The 10,809-nt window shown below is 43.0% G+C and overlaps 1 protein-coding gene across 1 annotated transcript; it reads right to left on the bottom strand.

Moving 5' to 3' along the window:
• Nucleotides 1–9,663: 9,663 nt before the first annotated feature.
• On the bottom strand, nt 9,664–10,454 carry LOC123275359. The gene is made up of 2 exons (XM_044743443.1): nt 10,047–10,454; nt 9,664–9,952 (listed from the first exon to the last, which is right to left on the bottom strand). Exons 1-2 carry the CDS (start codon nt 10,119–10,121, stop codon nt 9,686–9,688), a joined length of 342 nt encoding a protein of 113 aa, XP_044599378.1. The 5' UTR covers nt 10,122–10,454; the 3' UTR covers nt 9,664–9,685.
• Nucleotides 10,455–10,809: the final 355 nt, after the last annotated feature.

Genomic DNA, 10,809 nt, shown 5'->3' with positions numbered 1-10,809 from the left:
AAGGGTCGTGCAAGGAACGTCGTCGAAGATATGGAAATCCACACCGTACAAGAACTCGTCAGCGTTCTACGCAGTCACTTCCGACTGGGAGATCCTCTCCGCATAAACCTCGCAAAACTAACCTCAGCCCAGAGAGGAACTTATGAGGCAGTAGAAAGCTTCTATTATCGACTACGGTCCATCCTCCGGAAAATCCAAGCAGCAGTCCCGGATGACGACCGCGAGGCAATCACAAATCAAGCTCACCGATTAGCAGTCGATTTATTTTTCGAGTCTCTGCCAGATTACCTAAAATGCCTCGCCTCAACTCGTCAGTATGCAACTCTGACCGCCCTTTTCGAGTCAATCCAGGACCAAGCGCTGAAGTACGACAACAACATGAGGCTTCAAAATCCAAAGCCCTCTCAACGAGAATTTCCTCAAGACCGACACGGAAATCATTATCCTCGTAACAACGGTCCACGAGGATACTTTCAAAACAATCAAGGTCAACAATCACACGCTCCGGTTCACGGACACCCCTGGACCAAACCGGAAACTGAACTCTATACTAATCCAAAACCAGTTGCTTTTGCATATCACTCGCAGGGCGCACCGAATTTCGCCGCCGAAGAAGAAGCTTCCTACGAAGGATACTCAGAGCCAACTGCGACCTGGTATGGGTTACCTCCTTGTGGAAATGCCGACTGTGAAGAGTCAGATTGCGAAGCACCGCAAGCCATGGCGTTCTCGACAAACCCTAATTATAACCCAAAAAAATATCAAAACACTTACCAGAATCCAAATTATTCCGTAAATTATAATCCTTCTTATAAACCCTACACCTCCCGCCTCCCATACAACCCTCAGTATAATCCGCAATATTCCTCTCAAGCCAAAACCCAGTATTCATCTCAAAAACCCGAATATTACCCTAGAATTCAACGCCCCCAATACCCACAAACAAGAACCCATGGAGTAGTACAATCCACGCCACCGCAAGGGCCGCCTCCAGTTACACCTACAGAAATATATCCTGAGTCATCACCAGTACTACTCGAAAGACACATTAAGAGCTCAGAGATTTGCAACTGCCCAGGATGCCCAAAAAGAAATCTAAAGAAGGAAGAAGACCCTTTAGAACCTTCTTTAAACTTGATGGGCGCTCGTCAGACCGAGGTAAAGACGAGCCAGCCCCAATTACCTCAACAAATGACGGCAGCCATGTACCGTCAATACAACCAGTAGACGGAATCGCCCTAGTCACCGGCCGAGGACCAGTAATCACAGTTAAAAATCCCAAATTTCTCAACAACAACTGTGAAATACTGATTGATTCCGGAGCAAACTATAATTTTATCAGCATCGAAGCCTTAGCTGACGACACCACTTTCACTTACGACAATCTCGGACAAGTGGGGGGGATCGGAACTAATAAACAACCGATCATTGGACTCGTCACACTCACGCTGTTTGACAAGTCCATCCCGTTCCGGATAGTACCTCGCAGACTAGGAGGCTACGTAGCCATCCTCGGTAGCGAATTTCTCGCCAAAGAACAAGCCAACATCTCATTCTATTGGCACACGATGGTACTGAGAAGTCAGCCGGTCCGCCCGATACCTTTTGTCATCAAGAGAGGATCCTGTGAGTCTCAATTACTCGCAGTAGGCGGGGGCCCAAAGATCGACTTATCCTGTCCGGTCCTGCTAGGAAAATACCAGAGATTTATCATCGATACAGGAGGAGACGTCACCATCATCAATCAATCAGCACTCCAACCCGGAACTTACATCAATCCAAATAACCGACTCATCGCCAGAGGAATCAGCGGAGAAGCAGTACAAACACTCGGTACCGTCGAATTGAAAATTTTTGGCCTACCAGTCCAGTGTCAAGTAAGCCGAGAAGACCTACCGGTCCCCGGAGTGGGGATAATCGGAAACGACTGGCTAGACCGCGAGAAAGCCGAGATCTCGTACTACGAACAAACTCTCACCGTCATGGCTCGACCACTAGAACCTATACCTTTCAGCTTGGACATCTACGAGCCATCTACCTTCACCGTGCCCCCCAGGACAAAAATGATAGCTCCAGTCCCCATCAAAAATTCAGGACTAACTCACGGATATCTACCGCGAATAGATCTTCCAGTAGGCTTGTTTATGGGCGAAGCCTTAGTCACTGTAGACGGCGAAACAGCTACCTGTATGGTGTTTAATACGACTAACGAACCCGTCACCATCGAACTGGAGCCACAAATCCTCGAAGATTATGAATTTCACGTTGAAGATCCTCCCAACAGCTCCAGTGACTCCCAAGACGACCGTCCAGCGGATATTAAGACAATTGAACAACGAGCAACAGAAATTTTAAATAAATTTCCTCTAAAAGATCTTAACACAGAACAACGTGAACAAATTACAGAAATAATACACGACTTTACCGACATCTTTCATCTCCCTGGGGATAAACTAGGATGCTCAAACCGAGCGACTTGTAAAATTCCAACTACGTCTGACAAGCCAGTCCACGTAAAACAATACCGCTTCCCCAAGCAACATCAAGACGAGATACAGCGACAAGTCGACAATTTAATGGAACAGGGAATTATAGGAAATTCCAAATCTCCTTATAATTCTCCGGTGTGGGTAGTTCCGAAGAAAGCAGACCCCAAAACAGGGGCAAAGAAATAGAGAATGGTAATCGACTTCAGGGACTTAAATAAAGTCTCAGTGGGAGATGCATATCCACTACCTTCCATAATCGGCATCTTGGACCAGCTAGGAGACTCTCTGCTCTTCAGCGTCTTCGACCTTGCCAGTGGATTCCACCAGATCAAAATGGACCCCGAAGACGCCCATAAAACAGCCTTCTCCACCCCGTTCGGGCATTTCGAGTACGAAAGAATGCCCTTCGGACTAGAAGGAGCCCCAGCCACCTTCCAAAGGATGATGAACTCAACCCTAAACTGCCTACCGTGGATATTAATCTATTTAGACGACATCATCCTCCATGCTAGGACTCTAGAAGAACACGGAGTACGCCTCAGACGATTATTCCAGGTACTCCGAGATGCAGGGCTCACACTTCAACCAGACAAATGCAAATTTCTATGCACAGAAGTCGACTATCTCGGACACGTAATCTCTCGAGACGGAGTGAAACCTGATCCTAAGAAAATCCAAGCTATCCGAGACGCTCCGAATCCACGTAATCAACGAGAGATGAGAAAATTCCTCGGCCTGGCAAACTACTATCGCAGATTTATCGACAACTACGCCGTTCGAGCTAAACCGTTAACCGATTTAACTCGAAAAACAAAACCTTTTAAATGGTCCGAAGAGGCTGAAAGGGCAATCAAGATATCAAAAACGCCCTGTGTGAAAATTCAACCCTTTCATACCCAGATCTCGACAAGCCCTTCGTTTTAGCGATCAGTTCTTCGGAAGAAGGTATAGCAGGTATCCTGAGCCAGGAAACAGACTCCACTAACTCAGCAGAAGACCTCAACAAAAATGGAAAAATCGTAGCTTGTACATCCAGAATCCTACGAGATGCAGAACTACGCTACACTACAGACGAAAAAGAATGCCTCGCCGTAGTCTACGCCATCCAACAGTTCCGGCCTTATCTATACGGTAAAAGATTCACCGTTCAAACAAAAAGAGCCTGCGTAGCCTGGCTACGAGATACACACGATCTCACAGACAGACAACGAAAATGGCGATCAAAAATCAACGAATTTCATTTCAAAGTCGCCATCGGACCAACGTCGGAGATCAATACGCAGATGCACTCTCATATAACCCAACAGGACGTCCAGAAGAGAAATCGGAGCCCCAAGAGAAAGAAGAAACACCTAACGAACCCTCAATAATCAATAACCAAACAAATACTCCAGAAGCCATCCTGCTACCTGCAAATGGAGTTGAAAAAGTCACCACAAACCCTCCAAAACGACGACCTGGACGACCTCTAGGCTCAAAAAATCGACCAGCCCTCAAAAGCGCTCCAGAAATTCGACAAACAATCGCCTCAAGATTACGCTCCGAACTACGCAGAGGATCTCACACAAATCCCATTAATTACATAGAACCCGCCACCTCCAGCAATGATGAAGACGCACAAGGATTAACTCAAGTAAACACTGGAGATGACGATGTATTCAATACCCCGAACCAAGAGGGGAAGCTAGCACACCCCTACCGACTAGAGATTCAATTAGAGAACTAACTCCCCCAGCCTATTTCGACTCCGGCGACGACGGAGATGAAGAAGAAGAGAACCCCGTAACCCCACAACAAAAGAGGTCATCCGAAGAAGTCACAGAATCATCAGCAGAGAATACACCCAATGTTCACAACACCATAAGAACATTCGAAGAATTATCAGAAGATCAAAATAACACCCTCTCTCGTCCTCCCTTATCACCTACAATACCCAAAGGAAACCCAAACTGGTGGCGACCAGTACCTACACCGAGTCCTAACGTAATAAAAGAGGTAAAGAGATCTATCGAAAACTTTCAGCAAATAAGATCAATGGAGAAAACCTTCAACGAACAAGAAGACCCTGGAGAGGCCAGCGAAGAAGCTGAAATAGCCGTAAACGAATTTGTCTCCGAGGAAGCTAACGAGGACCAAGATAGTATTAGCGCTATCAGCGAGCCAGACGACACAATAATACTAGCCCAATCTACAACCGAAAGCCCTGAAATCGATAAAGATAAAAATCCCACAGATGACCTCACACCTGGATCCGATGTTACTGAAACCACGATCCGGCTAGCTCCGGAAACACCGACACTAGTCCGCACAATGATCGAAAACTTTGAAGCAAAAGGGATCAAATGGGACCCAGTAACAGGATCTGTGATCGACACTAGCGATCATCAAGGGTCAACGCCTTACAGACCCGTACCAGACCAGTCTGTGATCACTCAAATGAGAACCAGATTGTCAGAATTACCAACCATGAATATCGCAGACTCACCTGGAGCGAGCTCCAGCCGACTTCTAGATTTCGGATCTCCTGTAGCCACAACTCCTACTGCAACGCCCGAGACTACCGAGAAATCAAAGAAAAGAGTCTCCTTCCTAGATCCAGTACCTCAAACACCAAAAGACAGGGATAACCTACATCTACCTCCAGAACAACCTAACGAAGAAGACACGACTTCTCTAGAAACATCTGTGACCTTAACGACTCAACAAAATCCAGAAAGTACAAATCCACCAACAACCAACGACTCTACCACGTCAACAAAATCTCACAAACCCGAGAGAAAAACAGCAACCATCCTAATGCCTCCAGAAACATCTTCCGAAGAGGACATAGACCCAAACAATAACCCACCCCTAGACAAAAACCTAGAGGGGGGGATGGAAAAGTTTACTGAGCCAATAGAACCAGCACAAGATAGACCTGATGAATTAAGAGTAGTAGAACTAATAGCCAGCCGAGATGGACTCACATACGCTCGAGATAACATCGCTCACTTCCTTACTACAGATTGTGAACTTCCCACTCCCACAGCGAAACTACTCCGAGATCTAAAATTCATCGACACAGACGATCTGAAACAAGCCAAACCACACAAAGGGAGACGTCCTGGTGACAAAAATTGGCAAATATCGGATCTTCACTATCTTTATCGGCGAGTATCACCGAACAAAAATATCAACCGAAGACCTAATAAACGGACTTCAAAGCTTCCGCCTCGCCTTGGAACGATACGAGATACACTCCATAAGAATGGCTCAAAAGGGAGATGGATTCGGAACTATCAACATACAACCTCACCTATTAAAAAGAACTCCGAGACTGCCCCGTACAGATAACTCTCTGCGACGGTGAAATCTCCGTTCCATCCGAGGAACTGCGACCTGAGATCATCAAAGAAAAACACGCAAGCCTTATCGGAGGACACAAAGGAGTCCTCAAAACATATTGGAGGATAAGAGAAAAATTTTATTGGCCCGGAATGAAAAGAACAAATCTATCAATACATCCTGAGATGCGACACATGCCAACAAAAGAAATTATCTCGAATAAAAACTAAACAACCCATGGTTATAACTGACACACCATCCGACGCCTTCGAGAAAATCTCAATAGACACCGTAGGACCACTACCTATGACGGCAAAAGGCAACGTACATATTCTCACCATACAAGATAATTTCACAAAACACTGCGCAGCCATAGCAGTACCAGACATCAGGACACAAACCGTCGCAGAAGCCCTGATCACCCAGTACATCTGCCTATACGGATGCCCCAGGACAATCCTATCAGACAGAGGAACGTCATTCACCTCCAAACTGCTGGCAAAAATGTCAGAAATTCTAAAAATAAGGAGAGTAACGACCTCTGGCTACTACCCTCAAGCCAATGGATCTCTGGAGAGAAGTCATCAAACTCTCGTCGAATACCTCCGAGTTTTCGTTGAATCATACTCAGACTGGGACGAATATCTACCAATGGCCATGTTCAACTATAACACCTCGGTTCACACTGGAACAAAATTCACCCCGTACGAGTTAGTATACGGGAAAAAGGCACGTGCCCCAACTGAATTCCCGGACTACGAAAAAATCGAAACATATCCCGACTACTTAGTGGACTTGATGAACCGCCTAAGCCATACCCGCAGCGTCGCTCGCGATTCATTAGTCGAGTCAAAATTAAGATCCAAAGAAAGATTCGACAAAAACTTACACCCCATAGACTTCCAAATAGGAGACTTTGTATATAACCTAAATGAAACCCGCAAAAACAAACTTGACGTGTACTATAAAGGCCCTTTCGAAATCGTAGACATCACCGACAAAGGGTGTTTAATATTAGAACTCCCAAACGGAAAACGTTTAATTAAACACCCTAGTAAACTAAAACGAGCCATCGAATAAAAATACACTCCTGTTACAGAAAAACCGCAACAAAAAAAAAAAAAAATGCTGCTATTACCAACAATTCTCTGGCTCCTACCCATCGCCTCAACGGAACCTCCAGAACCATTCAAAATCCAACCTTCATCATTTAATCCAGGGGTCTTATACGAGAAGAGTAATACAATTCATCTCATAGAACGACAATGGAAAATCATCTCCACCATAGACATCGGAACCATTATTAACGTATCCCCCTGGCAAGAGATGACGTCACCGGACGATCGTGAAAGTCGCAAAACTTGCCTATCCTACTTCCCTCCCTTCGAGTGCGCAATCTTAGGAAAGGAAGCCATATTAAAAGAACTAGAAAAAGACAGACAAGATGTAGTTAATCGACTAAAACAAAATCTTAAACAAGTCGAAAACATCCCAAAAACTCGCAATCGAAGGACGCCTTGGTTTGGATTCGTAGGCTCCATAGCACGAAAAGCCTTCGGACTCATGGACTACGACGACCACGAACACATCTCCACAGAAATCGACAAACTATACAACGATCAAAGAGAAATAACAACACTAATGAACAACTCAACTCACATAATAAAATCAGAAATAAACAAAGTCATCTCTGACCAAAATAAAACCAAAGCAAGAGTCACATTACTATCCGACACCATCAACCGCTACGCAACACAAGTCGGTAGTGAAATCGAAAAATTAAAATTACGTATACACTTTATGCAAAGAGCTGACGAAAGATTCCAAAGAACAACGAAACTGATACGCTACCTCAAAGAAGCCGAGTCAGCAATAAAAGACGCAAAGAGAGGAAACATCCCAGGAGGAATTCTCTCGCCTGAACAACTGAAAAATGCGACCAGAGATATTATGACTCGCTTCCCACACTTAAATCCCCCTCAACCAATAGACCACGTAAATCTCCAGACTCTCTCCAACGTCGCCAAAGTGAACACAGGAAGAATAGGAAATAAATTCCTGATTATAATCACTCTTCCACTGTTTAATCAAATCACCTTCCAATTATACCGGATAAGACCAATTCCAGTACCACAAACCATCGGAGGAACCATGAGAAGCCTACTAGTCCGGCCAAGTAAAGAATATCTAGCCATAAACGCCTTCCAAAATCAATATTATCTAGTGGACTCAGAAACCATAAAAGGCTGTAGAATAATTTCAACAGATCTAGCCTGTGAAACCAACATACCGCTCCAACCAGTAAAGGATAGCACCGAATGCGAACTTCAACTTTACCTAAATCCAAACAATGAAACTCTGCACCGGTGTGATGTCCGCATACTACCAAAATGTTCTACACAGCTAATCAAATTACAACAAGCGAACTCCTGGGCTTACTCTACCTGTGAACCAGAAATTTTCATAACAACTTGTGACACAACTCCTCGGACTGAACACGAACTCCACGGCTCCGGAACCCTCACGCTGTCTCCCGGCTGTGTCTCAACAAATAACCGCCTCATGATAAAAGGAACCGAAGAAGAAGGAGAAACAAGCGGAATCTACGCCTTCCCAACTATAAATTTGACGCGTCTAGCGACAAACCTCACCGAAGAGCCTAAACCACCACACCTACTAACAAAAATCGCCGAAGAACCAATAGCTGAAAACACCTTGCTTTCACCATGGGGCGATAGCCTCGAAGGAAACAACAATAGACTCACACAAATCGGACTTCACCATCAAGAAGAATCAAAACATCGACTCATCACCGTAGCAAACACAGGAGCAATACTCTCAATCATTACATCCCTTATATTCTTCCTTGGATATTACTATTGCGGCTGTTCCTGCAATTGCCTAAAACTCCTACGAAAAATCAAGAAGAAGAAACAAAAACAAATTGAAAGAAAATTCAATGAAACATTCGAACTCTCAAATACCAATACAACCGACTCAACCTCGTCATCATCAACAAGATACCAACACAACCTACCAGCAACACCATCAAAGAAGCCAAAAACCGGCATCCGACTAACTGACTACGAATAAAACGAAGTAAAGAAAGATAAATAAATTAAAAATATATTTTATATAAACTAATATAAGTATATTAACATAAGCGCCTCAGAAAGTAAGAAAAAGGGAGAAAACACATACAATTCCTTTACAAAAAAAAAATTTTTTTTTTCAAGTTCCAAAACTTTTTTTCTCTCCCCTTCTCTTCCTCTCAAAAATAAATTTTAAACTGATCATACGTTAAAATGATCTACGTGCTAAAAGTATATTTAATACAAGGCAAGTCATCTGGCGGTAACTAAACCATCGAAAGATCTATAAATCATTAAAAAACTGTTTTAACTACAGCAAATCAATTACCATACTACCGGTAATTAAAAACCGCAATCAAACCAGCGACCCTCATTACCACCCACCGCCTAACAAACGACCGCCTCATAACCACGCCTATGTGCCACATACACGATCCAACAAATACTACACATACTTACCTCCATACTTAATATACTAATTAAATATTAACATACAATTAAAACTAAATTAAAATTAAAACTTAATCTAAGTAGGAAAAGGAAAAACTAATAACACCTTAATTCTTTCTTTTCCCATTTATTTAAATACTCCTTTTCATAAAAAAATTTTTTTTACACTAAACAAAATTCCCTCCTCCAGAATGCCTCGCCGGTTGGCCCCAAAGAATGAGAATCCCCACACGACGGATATGGTCAGCGAAACGTGAAACTCTAGAAACATACAAAAAAAAATTTTTTTTTAAAAATACCTTACGTTATAAAGAAAATTCAACTCACCCTTCAAAAATAACAAACAAAATTCTTATTGAATACAAATTCAATAAGTGCTCCCCGCAACCGTTCTAAATCGGAAAGGTTGGGAGCGATGAACTCCTCCTCGCCATCTGGATTCTCCAGCATATGGAGAAAGAAGAAGGTTGCTGCGCCCGAAACCTCAGGCCCAGCAGGCCCAAACAGAGCCATCCACTCCTCGACTAGATCCAGAGCCTCGTGTGGGGTAAGCGGACCAATCAAGCGACGTAAAATCTTTACTCCCCGCCGCAAATCCTAAAAACAAAATTTTTTTTATATAAAAAAAAAAAACATACCCCTTTTCTCTCCTCGCCAAATTCTATATATTTATACAAATTACTCTACTTACCCGCTCTCCAACCACAGCAGTAACGTACTGGAACCAAGTTCCATAATTTTCATAACACCTTTCAACGGGGTACATTTTTTAAATTTTTCCCTCGCAGTACTAGACACGTACACTGTTTGACGAATACTGGCACTCCCAATTGACACTTGATAAGTCGCCACGAATAAAAATTAAAACCCTTGCTCAGCAAAATTTATAAAAGAACGCGAATAAAATTCAAACTTACACGCCAGATGACTAACTTAAATCATACCGCGAAAGACAAAAACACCACCTATATAAGATAACAACCTAAAAACAATACTACTACCGATAAATTAGAAATTCTGCGAAACAAAGCGCAAAAATTCAAAAGAAAGAATTCAAGTCAATACACATTTTATATAAGAACCATAATGTAACTAGAGATATATAATCATATAATTGTAAACATATATAATTTATCCTATACTATAAAACTATATATTTACACATGTAAAGGGCAGAAACGCACTCAATAACGAAATAAAAATTATTATTGTTAGAATAAGACTAATAAATATTATACAATTAATAAAAGTGAGGCGATGCCTTTCCACCAAAGGAGAGACACCCGCAACTTCAAAAGAGGAGATGCCGAGGCACCCCTTCTTTTGGGGGGGATGCTGTTATATCCGGCGTTGCCTCATATAACAAACAGGGTCTCTCCCCTTCGATGAAAAGTACAACGCTTGCACTTTATTAGTTTCGGCAATCACTCGGACAACACCTCGATGAAGAAATG

This window comes from Cotesia glomerata, linkage group LG1 (genome assembly GCF_020080835.1).
Source record: "Cotesia glomerata isolate CgM1 linkage group LG1, MPM_Cglom_v2.3, whole genome shotgun sequence".
NCBI lineage: Eukaryota > Metazoa > Arthropoda > Insecta > Hymenoptera > Braconidae > Cotesia > Cotesia glomerata.
This window is presented reverse-complemented; position numbering and strand designations above follow the sequence as displayed.

Bases quoted from the DNA above. Each gene is read 5' to 3' on its own strand.
- LOC123275359 (XM_044743443.1), bottom strand. From the start codon at position 10,121: ATGTACCCCGTTGAAAGGTGTTATGAAAATTATGGAACTTGGTTCCAG. The intron at 9,953-10,046 runs GTAAGTAGAGTA...TTTTGTTTTTAG, and splicing joins CTGCTGTGGTTGGAGAGCGG to GATTTGCGGCGGGGAGTAAA.